The sequence below is a fragment of the Meles meles genome, chromosome 1 (assembly GCF_922984935.1).
Source record: "Meles meles chromosome 1, mMelMel3.1 paternal haplotype, whole genome shotgun sequence".
Taxonomy (NCBI): Eukaryota; Metazoa; Chordata; class Mammalia; order Carnivora; family Mustelidae; genus Meles; species Meles meles.
This window is the reverse complement of record NC_060066.1, coordinates 109,230,172-109,250,639: the sequence shown is the minus strand read 5'-3', so window position 1 is coordinate 109,250,639 and position 20,468 is coordinate 109,230,172. Positions and strand designations below refer to the sequence as shown.

At 45.7% G+C, this 20,468-nt stretch overlaps 1 protein-coding gene across 3 annotated transcripts; it reads left to right on the top strand.

The window, feature by feature from the left end:
• Positions 1-472: 472 nt before the first annotated feature.
• PRUNE1 (prune exopolyphosphatase 1) lies at positions 473-20,245 on the top strand. 3 transcript variants are annotated; one of them, XM_046000865.1, is made up of 8 exons: positions 474-680; positions 9,359-9,451; positions 9,980-10,182; positions 11,594-11,778; positions 12,268-12,426; positions 13,724-13,818; positions 16,009-16,167; positions 18,303-20,226. In XM_046000865.1, the coding sequence occupies exons 1-8, from the start codon at positions 642-644 to the stop codon at positions 18,729-18,731; spliced, it is 1,362 nt and encodes a 453-aa protein (XP_045856821.1). In that variant the 5' UTR covers positions 474-641; the 3' UTR covers positions 18,732-20,226. The 3 variants fall into 3 exon arrangements, with proteins under 3 accessions (XP_045856829.1, XP_045856821.1, XP_045856836.1); XM_046000873.1 differs by lacking the exon at positions 16,009-16,167 and having other exon boundaries at positions 473-680; positions 18,303-20,245; XM_046000880.1 differs by lacking the exons at positions 474-680; positions 9,359-9,451; positions 11,594-11,778 and having other exon boundaries at positions 10,054-10,182; positions 18,303-20,230.
• Positions 20,246-20,468: the final 223 nt, after the last annotated feature.

Sequence of the window (20,468 nt, the reverse complement as noted above, 5' to 3'; positions counted from 1 at the left end):
AGATTATTCTAATGTTTTTATAACATGAACAGCAGAAAATTGGCGGCAATGGGTCAGTATGGTAAAAGAGAGAATTCGAGGAAAGAAGACTAAGACAAAGAAGCCTTTTGTAATTTAAGATGCCAACCAGACGCTTGATGGATCTGCATATGCAGATATATGCATAATGGATATGCAGATGCTTGATGGATCTGGATATGGAAAGATGCTATACTTAACCTAACTCGAGAGTGAAAGTTCAGATGCCACAAATTCAGGTTACTGTGACACATATATATTTCTCTGTCAAATGAGTAATCTCGAAAAATTTTCCTTTCCTCCATTCTTGAAGTCTTTTCGGAACTCCTGGACTACGTTTCCCAGGAACCCCTGCGCCACTTCCCGCTTCGCGCCTCTGGGAAGGGGGTCCCGTGAGTCTCTGGGCGCAGAGCTCCGCCTCCGCCGCTGTGGGCGGGGCGACGTCGCACTCCAGGAGTGCCGGATTACGCACTTCCTCCGGGTGGTTGGGGCCGAATAACTGTGTGGCAGGTTCGAGTCCCGCCTCCTGACTTTTCGCCCCTAGCCCCTGAGTCCCCGGGTGGGGCGCATTCGCCTGGTAACCTCTCCACGGCCAGGGGCGGTGGCACACCTGGGACTTCACCATGGAGGACTACTTGCAGGGTTGTCGAGCCGCTCTGCAGGTAACGAATCCCAGTCTGTGATCGTAAGGAATGAAGCATGAGGTCCAGAAAGAAAGAAGATATGGAATCTGGGGAGCCCCGATGGTGTGTGGGGAGGGAACACGGCATTGTGGGGAGGGGGCTTGGGATCAGATCAGACTTGGGGCCGGGGGAGTGAGGCAAGAGAACCTAGCTGAGGGGAATGCTGCTCAGTCTCCCGGTTTTTGGCTTCTGCCTTTGGGGTCTCCCCTAGAGCTGGGAGGTGGATCTGGGACCTGCGTCTGAGCCTCTGCTCGCGGTCGCCTGGGTCAGTTCCGCCAAAAGGGGGAGAGCCGTGCCACCGCCTGTCGTGCGGTGCTAGGTTTATTTATCCCTTTCTCCCCGCCCCTCTTTCAGTTCACCGCTCACCCGGCCTCTGTGGCCCACTGGCTTCCAGGTGAGCCCCGGGGGTGCGAGAGAACCTCTGCCCATGGCCTTACTACCTCAGAAGAGTTGTTTTCGTCTGGCGGGCCGAACTCCTTCTAGATTAGAGAATAATGATGTTTTACTTTAAATCTGTTTTTAAGCTAAACATGCTCAGTATTGCAGGCATACCTATTGTTGACCCCAAACTTGCATTCCTTTTTGCCTCCAGTTTGGCCTTAACGCACTTAAATTGCGTAAGAATCCCCCGCCTGGAAGGGATAAGCGCGAAGTGTGTTTGGAATCAAAACTATAAGCTTGACTTATTTTGGGTACTTATTTTGGCTTATTTTTGGTACTCCGAGCTAGTTGGAATCTCTCAGCCATGCGGACTGGTCAGGCAACATTAGGCTCTTTACAGTTAGCAGCAAAAAGCTGACCAGAGAGAGCCTCTAGGAGGTCACCTGGCCCCCTACTTCAAGTGACACTGCCCATGTGGAGACCTAGACAGATGGTTGACTATGCTTTCCTTTTGAAGTGGCTTTCTTTTTAAAAAGATTTTATTTATTTATTTGACAGACAGAGATCACAAGTAGGCAGAGAGGCAGGCAGAGAGGGGGAAGCAGACTCCCCACTGAGCAGGGAGCCCATGCAGCTTGATCCCAGGACCCCGAGATCACGACCTGAGCGGGAGGCAGACCTGAGCGGGAGGCAGACGTTTTAACAACTGAGCCACCCAGGTGCTCTCTTTTGAAGTGTCTTAAACCCTTCAAATTCCCCTGGTGGATAAATTCTGGTCTTTAACAATCCTAGGGGCGCCTGGTTGGGCAAAGGACCATTTTAATATTACCAGTTGCACCGAATTTTTCCTTGTGAGATGCAAATTTGGGGAACGTTGATTTAATGCATAGGGCAATTTGTCTTGTTTTTAAAGATTTTTTAAATTTATTTGACAGAGAGTGACAGAGAGGGAATACAGGCAGGAGGAGTGGGAGAGGGAGAACCAGATGCGGGGCTGGATCATGACCTGAGCCGAAGATGGGGGCTTAACCACTGAGCCACCCAGGCACCCCAGCATAGAGCAATTTGGAACCAATTTGTTTCATTACCTGTGATTTTCACCGTAGGGAGGTCATTGAAGGACCAGTGTAGAATCTTTGTGGCAGTCTTCTGAGTGCTGAGCAGTGGAATTCCCCCCTCCCCACAATAACCCAAATGATGGGTCTCCTTTCCACCATTTGGTAAAGAGCCCTGGGACCCAAAACCTCACCAAATAGCCTTTCATTGCATGCATCCATCCTTCAGCATCTACACTTTGGAGTCCCTCCAGGTTAATAGTGTATCTCCTACAGCAGTCTGAAGCTGAAAAATACTGGGTTTTTCCAGCATTGGTGGTATCCTAAACCCCCCCCCTTTTTTTTTTTTGCCGAATTCATCTCCTAAGGAGCAAAATCTAGATATTTCTTTTCCAAATTTGTGAAGGTGAAGTTGTATCTTGGAGATCTTTTCACACAGCCTAGCCAGGGCTGGGAGAAATAAGAAAATCGAACTCCAGGACTGTTAGCAGAGGAACTGGTGGCAAGACATACAGGCAATGGCCAACAATTTAGCTAGCTTTTAATTATAGAAGTGGTAAATACACACAGTGAAAAAAAAAACTTAAATACAAAGAAAATCTGAAATGAAAAAGAACAAGATCTTTTTTTCTTTTCCTCATCCAGTTCCCCAGAGGCTGCACTGTTGTTTCTTGTGTAAAGAAAGACACAGTTTAGACAGAGACTCTGTTAAAAGTTTGAGTTCCGTTAAGCTATGTTAACTTTTCGGGAAATGTGGGTGCTTGACTTTTACACAGGATAGAGACAGCTTATAACCCGCCAACTCTCCTGTTGATATATTTTTTCCTCTGGCATCTGATACCAGATAAATTTTCTACAGCCTCTGCCATAAAGATAGTAGGATGTTCCATTTAGTAGAAATCCTGTTTAACTAAATGTCCTATTCATGGTGACTCATCTTTCACTACTAGTGGGGGAAAACCTTTGCTTCAGGGTGGAGCCGTCTTCAAGTATAGGGAAGGCGTTCATCCAGCAGCCCTCAGATAATCTGTGTTGTCTACACTTCTCAATGCAGAAGGCAGGAATCGGCAATGGCTGGCTCTCCTTCAGACACCACAGTCCTTTCCATTTTCTGTGCTGGGAGGGCTTCTCTGGTTCTGGCTCCCTGCCTTCTTTTTTCCCCTCCCTCATTAACTATTTCGTAGAGGAGGCACGAGACCATATTCAGCTTCAGAAGGCAAGTAGAGCCCATCCTCACTCCCTGCACTGAGGTCGCCAAGAGCCTCAGGGTCTAGTCATTGTGAGTAGGGGGCTTGGGTGCATTTTTTTGTTTGTTGGTTTCTTTGTTCGTTAGGCAGAAAAGTTTTTATTTACTTGGGGCTCTCAGATTGTATTTCTTCCATGGGCAGCTCAGGTTTCCTCATGCTCTAAGTATAGCTGATCTGCCCTCTGCTCTTCCTCTGACAGTCGGAAAAGCAAGGCTGTTTGGTTTGTTCTGTCAGCTGGTGGAGGATAGGGTGGGGGTGGGGCTTAAGAGTTAACCTATATTCTTCCTAAATGAAGAGGAGAAGGGTGCCCTATAAGTAGGCAGCCCAGGAGAGTTTCAGTTTGTTCGCGCATAACAGATAATTGCACCCCTTTTCATTCTCAAAGTGTCCTTCTTTGAACAGCACAGTGTTTAGTCACCAGAGTCAAAAACTATGTTCCAAGATTAAGACACATGCCCACGAAAAGATAGCAAGTTCCATATGAGAGCCACAAGTGCTGGCAGCTGGAGGTCTGGAGGAAGAGGATTGCTGTGGTGCCGGTGGTCAGGGAAGGCAACACAGAGTCAGGGGCTTTAGGTGGCATGAAAGGACCAGGAGGGACAGGTAGAGAAAGAAGATGGAAGCCAGTTCATCTTTCCAACCACAGAGTAGGCACTTCTGGGTTATCACATTTAATCCTCAGAACAACTTCATGAAATTGGTTACAGTATGACCATTTTTTTTTTTAAGATTTTATTTATTTGACAGAGAGAGACCACAAGTAGGCAGAGAGGCAGGCAGAGAGGGGAGGGGGGAAGTAGGCTCGCTGCTGAGCAGAGAGCTCGATGCGGGGCTCGATCCCAGAACCCTGGGACCAGGACCTGAGCCAAAGGCAGAGGCTTTAACCCACTGAGCCACCCAGGCGCCTCCAGTATGACCATTTTTTAAAACCAAAAATGATGGGGCACCTGGGTGGCTCAGTGGGTTAAGCCTCTGCCTTCGGCTTAGGTCATGATCTCAAGGTCCTTGGATCAAGCCCTACCTCGGGCCCTCTGCTCAGCTGGGAGCCTGCTTTCTCCCCCACTCTGCCTGCCTCTCTGCCTACTTGTGATCTCTCTCTCTGTCAAATAAATAAATAAAATCTTTTAAAAAAATAAAACCAAAAAAATGAAGCTTAGAGAGGCCCAAATCCCACAACAAGTAAGAAGCAGAGCTGGAGGTGGGGGGAGCAGCGTAGACCTGGGTGGCTCTGTCATTTGGGTATCTGCGCGGGTCATGATCCCAGTGTTCTGGGATCGAGCCCGGAATTGGGCTCCCTGCTCAACAGGGAGTCTGCTTCTCCCTCCCCCTCTGCCACTCCCCCCTGCTTGTGTTCTCTCTCTCTCTCTGTCAAATAAATACATGAAATCTTAGAAGCAGCAGCAGCAGCAGCAGCAGAGCCAGGATTCAACCCTAGTCTGTGATCTCTTCAAATGACAGTTCTGCTGCTTTCTGACAGAAGAACAAAGAGCATGAAGGGCAGAGCTGGGGATATGCACAGCATGTGTTGTGAGTGATGCATAGACCGGACAGACTGGGGTGATGGTGGACCCTGACGGCTAAAGGAAGGCCACCACAGTCCCTGCTCAGTCCTCTTCCAAGATGTGGCAAAAGTGCCAGAGGATTCCTCTTGTATTCATTCCTTTTGGCTGCTCTCTTGGCTTGCCTGAGCAAGGGGTTAGTTGTTCACCTTCTCATGAATTTAGTTGTATGTGGTCCCTTCTTTCTGCTTTTCTTCTTAGCCTTCTCTCCATGCTGGGGATCTGACTTGTCCTGATTCAGCTGAACCAGCACTAATGGGAGTGAGTTTTGGAAAGTTCCTTTGGGGGTCTAGCACTAGGTCTGTCCCACTTGCTCGGCCTTTCCGCCGCTGTTCCACATCCCTTTTTTCTCCAGAGTCAGAACCATATGGCCACGCATGTCTATAACATGGTTCCCTTTCTAGGGACCATGGTGCCCGTCTTACCACTTCAGTGAGCTCCTTATCTCTGCAGCCACTCACCTCGACCACTTTGTTGTCCCTTGGGTCCATAGCCATCTGGGCAGTTCTTGGTATCCAGGAAATGGCGGGGGTTGGGGGGGGGACTTTCTCTTGTACCAGGAGGAGGACTTGTGAGTTAGAGGAGTTACGGTAGGACTGAATTCTCGTATTATATAGGAAAAGAGTTTAATGTTGGGGAAGTATCTCTGCTCTCCCCTCCTGTTCAGTATGAGTGAGGTGTGGGCTACCATTCATGAGGCGCCTTGGAGAAATGGGTGCAGGGAAGAACCAAAGACACACTTTCCCCAGAGATCCTTTCAGCAAAACCTTGACAGGTAACCTCTGTGTTTTGTACATCTCTGGGGTGTTGGGAGTCAGAGATGCACAAAAAGGTAGCTTAAAACAAAAAACCTGGGGTGCGTGGCTGGCTGAGTTGGAAGAGCCTCTGACTCTTGATCTCTGGGTTGTGAGTTTGAGCACCATGTTGGGTATATAGATTACTTAAATAAATAAAGCTTAAAAAAAAAAAACTATCTAGTCACTGGATAGGGCAATTTATGCCACCAGAGGTTTTGTAAAATTATCCCTTTCTGGCTGTAGCTTACTTATAGGGGGGAGAGGAGTGGGTAACAGCCAAATAGACAAAATGATTCTAGGTTCGCTTAGATTCCCTTTCCTCCTATAGCACATTACTTGATAATCGTTCATTGCTGTTTTACTCCCCTGAACCCCTTTCCTACTTTTTGAAACTCTTGCATCTAGCAAATCTTTCCTAATTGAAGCAGTCAGAGTGTTTCGATTTTCACCTTTCTGTAACCCAGTAGTGTTCAGCTGGTAGTGATTTTTGCCTGCCCCTTCCCCCCCAACCCCCGGAATATTTGGCAAATCTGGAGACAATTTTTTGATTGTCATGCCTGAGATTGCTCCTGGCATCTAGTGGGTAGAATCTGGGGATGCTGCCAAACACCCTCCCTCGCACAGGACAGCCCCCACCCGCAGCAAAGGATGATCCAGTCCAAAATGCCAATAGTACTAAAATTAGGAGACTCTGCTATAACTGGTATGTCTCATTTTGTCTCTTATCCCTTCCTTTGTCAGAGGGTGGCTGAGATAGAAGTTCAAAAGTAAGAGAGAATTCTTTTTTTTTTTTTAATTTTATTTATTTATTTGACAGACAAAGATCCCAAGTAGGCAGAGAGGCAGGCAGAGAGAGAGGGGGAAGCAGGCTCCCCGCTGAGCAGAGAGCCCAACGCGGGGCTCGATCCCAGGACCCTGAGATCATGACCTGAGCTGAAGGCAGAGGCATTAACCCACTGAGTCACCCAGCTGCCCCAGTAAGAGAGAATTCTTATGCCCTAAGCTGAGCCATGGACTTTATGATCTCATTGTATCTGGCAGAATGCTCATTCCTAGAATGAAATAATAATTCCTTTTTTTTCTAAGATTTTTATTTATTTCTTTGTCAGAGAGAGTTGAGCACAAGTGGAGGAAGCGACAGGCAGAGGGAGAGGCAGACTCCCCACTGAGCAGGGAGCCCAGTGTGGGTCTCGATCCTAGGAGATCAAGACCTGAGCCAAAGGCAGATGGCCAACCGACTGAACCACCCAGGCATCCCTGAAATAATAATTCTTTTTTTTTTAAGATATATATATATATTTATATATTTACTTATTTGTTTTTGACGGAGAGAGAGAGAGATCACAAGTAGGCAGAAAGGCAAGCAGAGAGGGGGAAGCAGGCTCCCAGCCAAGCAGAGAGCCTGATGTGGGGCTCGATCCCAGGAACAGGAGATCACGACCTGAGCCGAAGGCAGAGGCTTAACCCACTGAGCCACCCAGGTGCCCCTAAAGAGATATATATATATTTTTTAAAATATTTTATTTATTTATTTGACAGAGAGAGGTCACAGTAGGCAGAGAGGCAGGCAGAGAGAGAGGGAGAAACAGGCTCCCCACTGAGCAGAGAGCCCGATGCGGGGCTCGATCCCAGGACCCTGAGATCATGACCTGAGCCGAAGGCAGAGGCTTAAACCGCTGAGCCACCCAGGCGCCCCAAGAGATATATTTTTTTTAAGATTTCATTTATTTATTTGATATAGAGAGAGCAAGAGCAGGAACACAAGCAGGGTAGTGGGAGAGGGAGAAGCAGGCTTCCCACTGAACAGGGGAGCCTGGTGTGGAGCTCGATCCCAGGATCCTGGGATCATAACCTGAGCCGAAGGCAGACGCTTAATGACTGAGCCACCCAGGCGCCCCCTGAAATAATAATTCTTAAAGTATCTATCTGTTTGGTGTTGTTTTGAAGATTAAATGGTTAGTTCATGCATGTAAAAATATTAGAGCGGTGTGTGGCATATTCAATAAAATAAATGTTTCCAAACAAAGCAAAACTCTGTTTTGTCTCTGCTATTGTGGGCACTGTGGTTTTTAATGCATTTTATTTAAGACTCTGATAGCTACGGAGATGCAAGGGAACAAGGTTAGTAATAGCAGATATCCCTCCCTCCTCCGTTCTTATTAATAGCTGGGCTTTTCAAGGCTTTAAAAATAAAAGTTCCAGGGCATCTGGCTGGCTCAGTCGGTGGAGCATGCAACTCTTGATCTGAGGCTTATGGGTTCAAGCCCCACATTTGGTGTAGAGATTACTTAAAAAAATACTAAATAATAAATGATAAAAATAAATCACAAAAATAAAAGTACTGGGGCGCCTGGGTGGCTCAGTGGGTTAAAGCCTCTGCCTGCCTTCGGCTCAGGTTATGATCTCAGGGTCCTGGGAGAGAGCCCCGCATCGGCTCTCTGCTCAATGGGGAGCCTGCTTCCTCCCTCTCTCTCTGCCTGCCTCTCTACCTACTTGTGATCTCTGTCTGTCAAATAAATAAATTTTTTAAAAAATCTTAAAAAAAAATAAATAAAAGTTCCAGCAGCAGCAAGTATTCTTGTTTTGTTTTGCTTTTAAGATTTTGTTTAATCATTTGACAGACAGATCACAAGTAGGCAGAGAGGCAGGCAGAGGGAGAGGAAGGGAAGCAGGCTCCCCGCTGAGCAGAGAGCCTGATGTAGGGCTCTCTCCCAGGACCCTGAGATCATGACCTGAGCCAAAGGCAGAGGCTTTAACCCACTGAGCCACCCAGGCACCCCAAGTGTTCTTGTTTTAATCTGAACCTGCTGGGGAAAAGTGTCTGGGTCCTGGGTAGTGAGAGTGTTGGTTATATCTGGTTATCAGTGTGGCTTCTCTGGGTTGGAGGAGTTTTCATGGGCTGGATGACTGGACTAGATTTTATTTTTACCTTTATTTTCAAGAACTCTTCACCTCTTAGGATTCAGAACTATAAGGATGCTTTTCCCTATTTTGAAAATGGCGGAGGTCGGGGAACAAAAAACAAATCGGGGTTGATAATGGCTTGAATACGTCAGCTACCTCAACTGCTCTACCTTTAAGTTCTCCAGTGCCCAAAGCAGCATAAGAAGTTAGGGAATTATTTACTGCTGTTCCTTTTTTAAATTGACAATCAAGGTGACGGTGTAGTAGAAGAAAGGGCACTCTTCTACTTACGGGGTGCAGATGAAATGCTTAAACTTAGCTGAACATGGCTGTCCTCTCAGCTAGTCAATATCCTCATCCATGAAATGAGGACCTGTAAGATTATCTGGTCTACCTCCTCTGTGAGGATCAGTGAGAAGAGGTGTGTGGGGCACCTGGGTGGCTCAGTGGGTTAAAGCCTCTGCCTTTGGCTCAGGTCATGATCCCAGGGTCCTGGGATGGAGCCCTACATCGGGCTCTCTGCTCAGCAGGGAGCCTGCTTCCCCTTCTCTCTCTCTCTGCCTGCCTCTGCCTACTTGTGGTCTCTTGTCTGTCAAATAAATAAATAAAATCTTTTTTTTTTTTTTTTTAAAAAGAGGTGTGTGAAGCCCTGCTCTCATGTAAGGTAAATGGAAATAGAGATGCTTCTAGTGTTCCATTCTCTTTCCTCACCAGGAGTCCCGGCCGCTACACGTTGTGCTGGGAAATGAAGCCTGTGATTTGGACTCCATGGTGTCAGCTCTTGCCCTGGCTTTTTACCTGGCAAAGGTGAGTCCTTAGCGACAGAGTCCCTTAGAATGAAAAGATCTGGTTGCAAGACCCAGCTCTGCGACTTAACACTATTTAGTCTTGGGTCAGTTAAATTCCTTAAGTTTGTGGAGTCTCAGGTTACCATCTGTAGAAACCGAAATGATACTATTTTGCAATGTTGCTGGGAGGATCAAATGAATAGATATATTTTGAAGAATTTATAAATCATAAAGCAATATTCAGCAGTTGATTATTGAGTTCTTCTGGGTACTAGTGATGTCATGCCCAGGTCAGCTCTTGAAGACTGATAAGCCCTTCTCTGCAACATCTAGAACTAGGTCTTTTCCATGAGTTTTCTTGTTGACCTTCATGTTATGCTAAGAAGGAGAGAGGGCAAGAGTTGTCCTTTTATTTTTATCAACTGGGTAATTGTGGCTTTGAAAAAGGCAGTAACTTACCCAAGATCACATCTCCTTTAGTCCCAGTAATCTTGTTATTTTTCCTATTTATCCCCAAACATGTGTTCTTTTCACTTTCCTTATCCAGACGACAGAGGCTGAGGAAGTCTTTGTGCCAGTCTTAAATATAAATCGTGCTGAGCTACCTCTACGAGGTGACAATGTCTTCTTCCTTCAGAAGATTAACATTCCAGAGTCCCTTTTGATTTTCCGGGATGAGATTGACCTCCATGCCTTGCACCAGACTGGCCAACTCACCCTTATCCTTGTCGACCATCATGTCTTACCCAAGTAAGTAGAAGGAAGTTAAGGCGATATTTATCATGTGCAGTGTTGAGTTATGATGAGTAAGAAATAAAGAGAGGAAGAAAGAATTTCTTCTCTTGGGGATCTCACAGGCCACTTGTGATTGCTAGGTCATATCAGATACAGAAAATCAATAGAAAATACTGTTAGTTCTTCAGTTATGCAAGTAACAAAAAGAAATAGAAACAGGGAGAGGTCAAACTAAAGGAGAACTCAAATCATTTAAATCTGCCTTTGGGAAAAAAAATAATAAATCTGCCTTTGGTATCATTATTTTTTGGCAGATTTATTGTAATAGAAGCCTTTGAATAATGGTTGCAACTCTATTTTTCATTTATTTTTTATTATTTCCTACATAAGGCAATATCTCATTAGTTGCATTGTGATGGGTGTTAGAGGTGTGTGATAACTGACACTCTAGAGGACAAGAGGTGCATGAAGGATGGGGTAGTTAAATATACTCAAGGGGAGTAGAGGGTGTGAGGAAAGGTTTCCTAAGAAAGTTGACCCTTGATCTCATTCTTGAGTGTTTGCTCCTGGAGTGGGGAGGCAAGGTAGTTAGGAAGAGCATCCAGGCAGAGAAAGAAATTAATATGAGCAAAGCCAAGCAGGCATGAAATAGCATAGTGAATTGGGAGAACTAGAATTTGTTTTGCCTGACTGGAGCATAAAATGTGACAGAGAAGTAGGATAGACGAAGAGGTAGACTAGTGAGGTCAGTGGGGACCAGATGGTGGAGACCCTGTAGGCCCTGCTGAGGAGACTAGACTTGGTGTTAGGGTAGTGGGGGACTATTGTGAGTTATATTTATTCCAGATCCTAACAGAATCAAATCTGCATTTTTCAAATGATCATTCAGCTGCTTTGTGGCCAAGAGCTTGGCGGGGCGGGGTGGGGGGGTGGCAGTGTCCAAGATTGGGAGTAGGTCTTTGGTTAGGAAAACTGTTGGAATGATCTGGGTGAGAGATATTGAGGGCCAAGAATAAGGCAGTAGCAGAGCCATGGTGGGGGGACGGGGATAGAAGCCATAGAATCTGGTGAGCTGTATGGAATTTGGGTATTAAGTGGATTGAGATGACAGGAGAGATTTAAATGAAAGATTGGATGTCAAGGGTGTCAGTCAGAAAGAAAACTCTGAAGGGCATCAGATACGTGGATAAGATACTTGTGGCTGATACTTCACCAAATTCACTTACACACTATTTAAAGATGACTTCAGTTACAGCATGAAAGAAAAGAATTGAGAACAATGAGGCAGAGGTGGAAGTGCCCAAAGTTCCCTGTGGTTTGCCCAAGATGTGCATTTTCCTTCATGGGTGAGGTGGAGATTTGATTAGAACCGGCTGGAGTGCCCGTACCTATCTTTCTTTCTCTCCCCCCCCCCCCCCCCCCACAGAAGTGATGCAGCCCTAGAGGAGGCAGTGGTAGAGGTGCTAGACCATCGGCCCATCGAGCAGAAACACTGCCCTCCTTGCCACGTTTGCGTTGAGCTGGTGGGGTCCTGCGCTACCCTGGTGACTGAGAGAATCCTGCAGGGGGCACCAGAGATTTTGGACAGGCAAACTGCAGCCCTTCTGCATGGTGAGGGTGGCTTTTCCGTTAGGAAAGTAGAAAAGTCTATTTTTTTTTTAAAGTCTATATCCTCATTCATTCTTTCTTCCTTTTTAAAGATTTTATTTATTTGTCAGAGAGAGCACAAGCAAGGGGAGAAGGAGAAGCAGACTCCCCACTGAGCAGGGAGCCTGATGTGAGACTCTATCCCGACTTCTAAGTTTCTTTAATGGAATTTGGCCTACAGAAGGGAGGTCATCTCTCTCTGACTTGGTTTCAAGATCTCCAATGATTGGGATGCTCAGGCACCCTTTCTGCCTTTTCCCCGTTTTCCTGCCTACATTTTAGTTTGGATTTGGGAAATCTTACTCAAGACATAGTCCCAGTTTCTTGTTTCATTTTCATTGCGTTTGCCACATGGTCTTCTCTGTATTATGTCCCTCTGGTTCTAGGGTTATGTGTGTTCTAGAGGTCATGAATGGATGGCCATAGGATTTGAGTTCTGTCTTGTCTCTACAGGAACAATCATCCTGGACTGTGTCAACATGGACATGAAAGTTGGAAAGGCAACCCCAAAAGACAGCAAATATGTGGAGAAACTGGAGGCCCTCTTCCCAGATCTGCCCAAGAGAAATGACATCTTTGACTCTCTGCAAAAGGCAAAGTTTGATGTATCAGGTGTGAAACAGTAAACTGACTTCTCTCCCTTCCACGTGAGAAAACAGATGGGCAAGACTTGTTCATTGTACTTTTTAAAAGATTTTATTTATTTATTTGACAGATATCACAAGTAGGCAGAGAGGCAGGCAGAGAGAGAGGAAGGGAAGCAGGTGCCCTGCTGAGCAGAGAGCCAGATGCGGGGCTCGATCCCAAGACCCTGGATTCATGACCCGAGCCGAAGGCAGAGGCTTTAACCCACTGAGCCACCCAGGCACCCCCCTTGTACTTTTTTTTAGAGAGACAGAGAGCATGCAGAGTTGGCGGGGAGTGGCACAGAGGGAGAGAGAAAATCCTGAGCAGGCTCCATGCTCAGCACAGAGCCCAACATGGGCTCAATCTCATGACCCTGAGATCATGACCTAAGCCAGAATCCAGAGTCTGCTGCTTAACCAACTGAGCCACCCAGGCGCCCTGATTGTTCATTGTATTCTTGAACACCATTGAGACAATTTCAGAGTATGCATAATGATTTAAGCTTTATGGCAGAGAGAACCAAGGTAGTATGTGAGTCTAATCATGAACTTACCAATCATTTACTAGATTGTTCTGTCCTGGCTATTGGTTAGGAAGAGGAGGAATATATAAGATTGTCAGGTTTCGGGGCTCCTAGGTGGCTTAGTGGGTTAAAGCCTCTGCGTTCAGCTCAGGTCATGAATCCAGGGTCCTGGGATAGAGTCCCACATCGGGCTCTCTGCTCAGCAGGGAGACTGCTTCCCTTCCTCTCTCTCTGCCTGACTCTCTGCCTACTGGTGATCTCTGTCTGTTAAATAAATAAATAAAATCTTTCAAAAAAATAAAAAGATTGTCAGGTTTCTAGTCTAATCAGGGAATATAGGTATATAAGTAAAATCTGCTGAAGGAATACTAAATTATCTGAGTGAGATCTAGATGATTGTTTAGGGAAATAGAAGAAACATTGAGGGTGAATATACAAAGGACAAAGGAGGAGAACAAAAAATCTTTTTTTTGGCCCAGATACCATCTGTTGACATAAAAAAAAAGAAAGAAAGAAAAGTACCACATATACTTGTAGAAAGTTAAAACTGTGAAGAAAGGGGAAACAGCAACTATTGTGACTTAGTTATTTAAAATAATTTTTTATTATGTAATTTACATTCTTGGTTATCTCCCCTATTGCCTCCAAAGAGAGGCTATATTTTTTCTCATCTTTGACCCATCTTGGGTGTCCTCACCTTCCTGGTCAGGGGACCCTGGGCTCTCTTATTTGACCCCTGGTCTCACATCCATTGTCTAGGACTGACCACTGAGCAGATGCTGAGAAAGGACCAGAAGACCATCTTCCGACAAGGCACCAAGGTGGCCATTAGTGCAATATATATGGATTTGGAGGTAAGAGCAAGGTGGAGGTGTGGCTGGGCAGAGAAAGGCCTCAGTTATATGTGCAACCTTGCCCCTCACTCCTGACTCCCCTCCGTAATGTATCTCATACCTGTGTACCTTTTGTCATGTCTGCTGTCACTCCAACAGTCCATGACCTCTCACTGCACCACCATGATAGGCTGCATACTGGTTTTTCTGCTTTTACACCCTACAAACCATGCTCCCCACAGCAGCCAGAGTGGTCTCTATAAGATGTAAGTCCAAAAAAAAAAACCACAAAATAAAAAAGATGTAAGTCAGTCAAATCAGCCCTCTCCCTCTGCTGCCTTTTCATTGCATTCCTCTTTTTTTTTTTTTTTTTTAAGATTATTTATTTATGAGAGAGAGAGAGAGAGCACACACAGTCGGGGAGCAGCAGGCAGAGAGAGAGGGAGAAACAGGCTTCCTGCTGAGCAGGGAGCCCAATGTGGGACTCAATCCCAGGGCTCTGGGATCATGACCTGAGCTGAAGGCAGACACTTAATGACTGAGCCACCCCGGCATCCCTCTTTGCATTCCTAATAGAATCTAAAGGCCTTGCTATGGTTTACAGGGCCCTCCTTGATCTGGCCTTCATCTCTCTCTCTGACCTCATCTCCTTCCAGTCCCACTCCTGCGCTCACAGTGCTGCAGCCACACTAATTTTCTTTCTGTGCACTGGAACCATTAAGTTCATTCCCACCTCAGGGCCTTTGCATTGGCTTTTCCCTTTGCAGAGCTGGCTCTTTCTTATCACTCAGATCTTAGTTCAGATGTCCCCTCTTTTAAGAAGTTTTTCCTGACTGCTATTACTGACATAATATCCACTGTGCTCAAAAATCTCTTAACAATTTTTGAATTTTGTTCATAGCACTTAATGGACTGAAGTAATCAATTTTGTGGTTTCCTTGTTTATTGCCTGTATTCCTTTGATAGTTTATCAGCTCCACCAGAGGTGGGACCCTGTCTCTTTTGTTTCTGCTGTACCTCTAGCACCTTTGACAATATCTGGCAACAGTGGGTGCTCAGTAAATTTTGTTGAATGGGTGACTGAATATAACTTTGATAATGGTATTTTACTGCTGGTTCTATGTCATATTGATTTAAATCATTTGACAACCTGATCTGAACACATTCCTTCATCATCTGCCCAGCTTTCTACTAAAAACTATGTAAAAATACTAATTTCAAAATAAAACAAAAGAGCCAGGTCTCTTCCCTTGCTGCCTCATTTGAGAAACAAACATAAGAACAGAAAAGGCTTACTAAGTAGCATAAATTGACACAGTACAAATCAACACATTAGAAATGTGTCAGCAGGGGCACCTGGGTGGCTCAGTGGATTAAGCCTCTGCCTTTGGCTCAGGTCATGATCTCAGGGTCCTGGGATCAAGCCCCACATCCGGCTCTCTGCTTAGCATGGAGCCTACTTCCCCCTGTCTCTCTGCCTACTTGTGATCTTGCTCTCTGTCAAATAAATAAATAAAATCTTTAAAAAAAAAAAAATGTGTCAGCAAAGCCCGGTCTGAAATAGCTGATGGTATTATCCAGTAGAGAAAATACTACCTGAGACTTTGCGAAAGAGAAAGAGTCGAGATTGGCAAAGAAGGAAGAGTCAAGGACACAGCTGGCCGGTCTGTTGTTATTTGTATGCCCCATCGTTCTGTCTTAGAATGAAAATACCTCTGAGATAAAGGCCTTGCTTGTTTGATGGCAAGAGCAGGAGAGCCTTGTACATGCTAGGCATGTTCCACACGTGATCATGCTTTTAAGTTTTAAAACAATAACTTTTTAAAAAATAAATAAAACAATCCCTTTTAATAACGGTTTAATCCTCATTTTACAAATGAAGAAACTCAAGGTCGAGGTGCTTAAAGAAACTCCTTGAGCTTTCTTTAGTAAGAAAGAGCTTTCTTTCTTTCTTGAGCTTATGAATATAGCTAATAGGTCATAGAGCTGAGTTTCAAACCAGTTCTATCTGAACCCAAAGCCTATATTCTCCCTGTCCTACCTATTGCCTCCCAGCACATAGATAACACAGAGTAAATATGAGATGCCTTTCTTATGGAGTATAAGCCCTAGGTTAAAATGGGAAGAAACCCTTTGTGAGCATATTTTGTTGCTGATGACAAAGAGGGTCCTGCTGTAGCCCTTATCGCTGCCCTGTTTGTTCTCTTTCAGGCCTTTCTGCAGAGGTCTGGCCTCATTGCAGATCTCCATGCTTTCTGCCAGGCTCACAGCTGTGATGTCCTGGTCACCATGACTATCTTTTTCAACACTCATAATGAACCAGTGCGGCAGCTGGCTATTTTCTGTCCCCATGCAGCACTCCGAATGATGGTGAGTCTGTCTCTTCTCCAGCCTGAGGTCCGTATACAGAGCTCTGCTTGTAAGCACTATCCTGTGCTATAAAAACCTGTCCTTGGGAAGCGCCTCGGTGGCCAGGTCTGTTGAGTGTGTTGTATGACTATTGATTTCCGCTCAGGTCATGATCTCATGGGTTGTAGGATGGAGCCCCTCATGGGGGGGGGGGGGGGTGTCAGCGCTCAGTGGGGGGTCTGCTTGAGATTCTCCCTCCTGCCCCTCCCCTCCGTGCATGTGCACACACGTGCTCACTTGCTCTCTCTCTCTCAAATAAATAAATCTTAAAAAAAAAAAGACCCCCTTGGTTCATATATATATATGTGTATATATATATATATGTGTATATATATGTATATATATATATGTGTATATATATGTATATATATATATATATATATTTTTTTAAGATTTTAGTTATTCATTTGAGAGAGAGACAAAACACAAGCAGGGGGAGAGGCAGAGGGAGAGGGAGAAGCAGGCTCCTTGCTGAGCTGGGAGCCTGACATGGGATTCAACATGGGGCTGGATCCCAGCACGTGGAGGTCTTGACCTTACCCAAAGGCAGATGCTTAACCATCTGAGCCACCCAGGTGCCCCTCGATTCTTATATTTACATAGGAGTCCCTTGACCTTTTTCCAGAATCCTCCCTCCTTGCTTTTTCCCATTCTCTCTATATGTGAATAGCCTTAATCGTACTATTGTTGAGAAAGAAAAATTCCAAAGAGACTTAGAGACACAGTTCCTGTCTAGAAGGAACTTGAAATCAGATTAAAAAGCCATGTTATAGAGACTCCTGGATGGCTCCGTCATTTCTGGAAGCAAATGTAATTTCATTCAGTGGAAGGTAGTTTGGCACTGTGGGAAGAACTACAGTTTTATTTATTTATGTGTGAGAGAGAGAGGGAGCTAGCACACACAAGCAGAAGGAGAGGGAGAACCAGAGCGCCTGCTGAGAGAGAGCTCAATTCGGGGCTGATCCCAGGGTCCCAGGATCATCATCTGAGCTGAAGACAGATGCTTAACAGACTGAGCCACCCAGGCGCCCCAAAAACTACCATTTTAAAAGGCTAGACATGTTTTCTGTCCCAGATTTGCCACTTACCTGCTCCTTGAGCTTAGGCAAGTCAGTTGACTTCTGAGTCTGTACATGGCTAATATCACCCACTGATTAGTCTGATGTCATCATTAAACACAAGATCGCATGGCAAGCGCATTGCTCAGCTCAGAGTAAGCACTTAGCGAATGGTGGCTCTTACTAATCATGTCATGAAGGAAAGGGCCATGGGAAGGGCCTTCCCCACCTTCCGAAATGTCCCTGCCTTCTCCCCATCACACTCCCCTGCTGTTCTCTGAAGCTGTGCAGATAGCTGAAGTGTCCCCCAGTGCACCCCTCTTCTCACAGTGTACCCTACCTTCCCTTCTTCCTCCCATAGTAGAAATTATATAAAAGAGTGGTTTAGAACACTGGCTTCGGTGGTGGTCCTGGGTTCAAGTGTTAGCTCTGCTTCATTCAAACTATGACCTCAGGCAAGTGACTTAATCCATCTAAGCCTCTGTTTCCTTACCTGTAAATGAGGGTAATACTAATACCAATCTTACAAGGCAGTTGTGACGATTCTATGAGATGATAACTATAAGTGGTTAGACCCCACATGGTGCCTATGTACTTTCTGCCCCCACTTTGATCTTTGATCTGTTCATTCTTTATGCCTCTGTCTTGCCCCTGACCTCAATCTAGATGCTTGTCCCATTGTAGCTAAGGATCAAGATCCATCCAGTTTTTAAGCACTTGAAACAACACTATATCAGGAGCTTGGGGTCCTGGGTTGCAATTCAGACTCTCCCATCATCTACATGATTTTGCTCAAGATACTTAATCTTTTCAGGCTTGGGTTTACTTATTAATAAAATGAAATATATGATCTCAAATGCGTCTTCTGTTTCCAAATACTATTAGCTAGTGTGCCTTTTTTCAAAGCAATAATACTGAACTCTGGGTGATTTAATTAAAAAAAAAAAAATGCTTTTCTGTCAAAGAAGTCTCTAACTTGGAAACCACAGCTGTTTGCTTCCCCACCTTACGCACCATCTCCTCGCCCCATCTCTGTAGATCTGTGGAGTTCTGGAACGCTCCCATTCTCCATCCCTGAAGCTGACCCCTGCCCCCAGCGCCCACCCATACCTCCAAGCCTATCTTCAGGGCAACACCCAGATCTCTCGGAAGAAACTTCTCCCTCTGCTCCAGGAGGCCCTGTCAGCATATTTTGAGTCCATGCGCATCCCTTCAGGGCAGCGGGAGACAGAGGGTGTGTGCCGGGAGCAGGCCGACAGGGAACTGGACAGGGCGGGTAACTCCCTGGTTCCCGGACTGAGTCAAGATGAGGAGGAGCCCCCACTGCCCCCGACGCCCATGAACAGCCTGGTGGATGAGTGCCCGCTGGATCAGGGATTACCCAAACTCTCCGCCGAGGCCATCTTTGAGAAGTGCAGTCAGATCTCACAGTCACAGTCGACCACAGCCTCCCTGTCTACGAAGTGACTGCTGGGAGGGCACAGGATGGTGAGAGAGGTTCCTTGAACCACTTCAAATGCATGTTTTGAGATGTGTCGGCGGTTTCGTCTTCGTGGCTCCGGGAACTGGTGTACTGTGTTCGTGAACTGGGGAGAAGAAAGAAGTGAAAGAAAACAACTGCTTTAGGGATGGCTTCCTGCTTTTTCCCCAGATCTCTACCAATCAGACAGATCGTATTATTTAATTGAATTCTTCAAACCTACGTTGACTCTCCTGTATTTCCTTTGCCAAGAGTACAGTGTGATACCCGCACAGTTCCAGCTAGCAGCTCAAGAAGGTGCCCCCTCCGTAAGGCTCTGTGACAGAACCAGTGTCTCTCATGGAACCAAACATTCATTGTCTCCGTGTATTCATTTATGTGCTTATTCATTCAGCTATCGATTGAATACCTACTTACAGCTAGCTAGAAAAGAGTGTGCTTTGCAAACTCCTCTTCCAGTTTTCAGCCTTCAGCAGAATCCATCCCCATGACCTCTTTCTGTCCCCAGTTAGGTATGATAGCCGAGGCCGAGATGGCTACTTTTGTATTCTGAGCTGATGATGACTTTTCTAAGATTGGTGGGGAGCAATTAAGAGACCATAATCTTCTGTCCTGTCAGCTGGCCTGGCTCTCAGTTTCTCTGGATCCCTTGGTCCCAGAGCCACGGGGACTCAAGAAAGACCCAGAAGACCCCTGGTGCTTAAGAGTTCAGGAGACATCCAGGAAAGCCTTAAGAACCCATAGGCACTCTTTCCAAAAGGCAGAAGAACTGCAGTGAGAGCCCAGCTCTGAGCTGTGCCTTGGAGGCCCGGCAATTTCTTGTCCATCCCATTCTCTTCTTGCTCATATTGAAAGGAAGTATGGAGTTCTCATACCGACTGCCGTGAACTGTGTGTCTCTTGGTGAGGCACTTCATTTCTCTAGGCCTCATCTGCCCCATCTGTAAAACTAAGGATCTGAACTGGATATTCTCTGGTATTCTGTGATCTGCCTCTTGTTGCCATCACCTCTCTCCTGGCTTCTCTGTATTTGTTCATTTCTCTCCTCCCTGGGAATGCTTGGGGTGGCCAAATTGTCTGTATTTCTATGTGATTGTATCAAGGGACTCAGCCTCACGTAGCATGTATGGGGGTATAATTCATCCCATCGTAACCCAGCAGAGAACTCCCCCACTGACTTGTTCTGCATGTGTAGAGTCTCCCTTTTCCCTTCAGACCAACTGGTCCCTCTTTGTCCTGCCCCACAGCCCAGCTTCGTGTAAGTCGCCTGTGGTTCCACTGGACAGTGGGGTATATGAGATAGTTTTGGCATGATGTCTTCAGTATGAGGGGGATGGTGTGACTTCACTTTGAGGGGATGATGTCTGTGGCCATTGGAAGGTAAATATAGTGGTGTGATTACTGAACCAAAGGAATTTATGTTTTGTAACTTGGGTACTTTATTTTGCATTTTGTTAAAGTATTAAATACATTTTTTTTCCTGTTTGGGGTCTTACTGTCTCTTTTTACCTCCGATAATGGTTTCAGCCTCCTCAAGATTCATCTCCCTTCTTCCTGCCATATGGAATGTCTCCCTTCATTAACTTTTTTGGGGAATGGAGAGCAGCAGCCTTTCCATCTCTCCATATCCTCGGCCTTTCATTCGTTTATTCTTCCAGAGCGCTCTTAATAACGGTGTTCCCAATCTTCCTTATGCTTTATAAGCATAGTCTTAACACCAAAGTT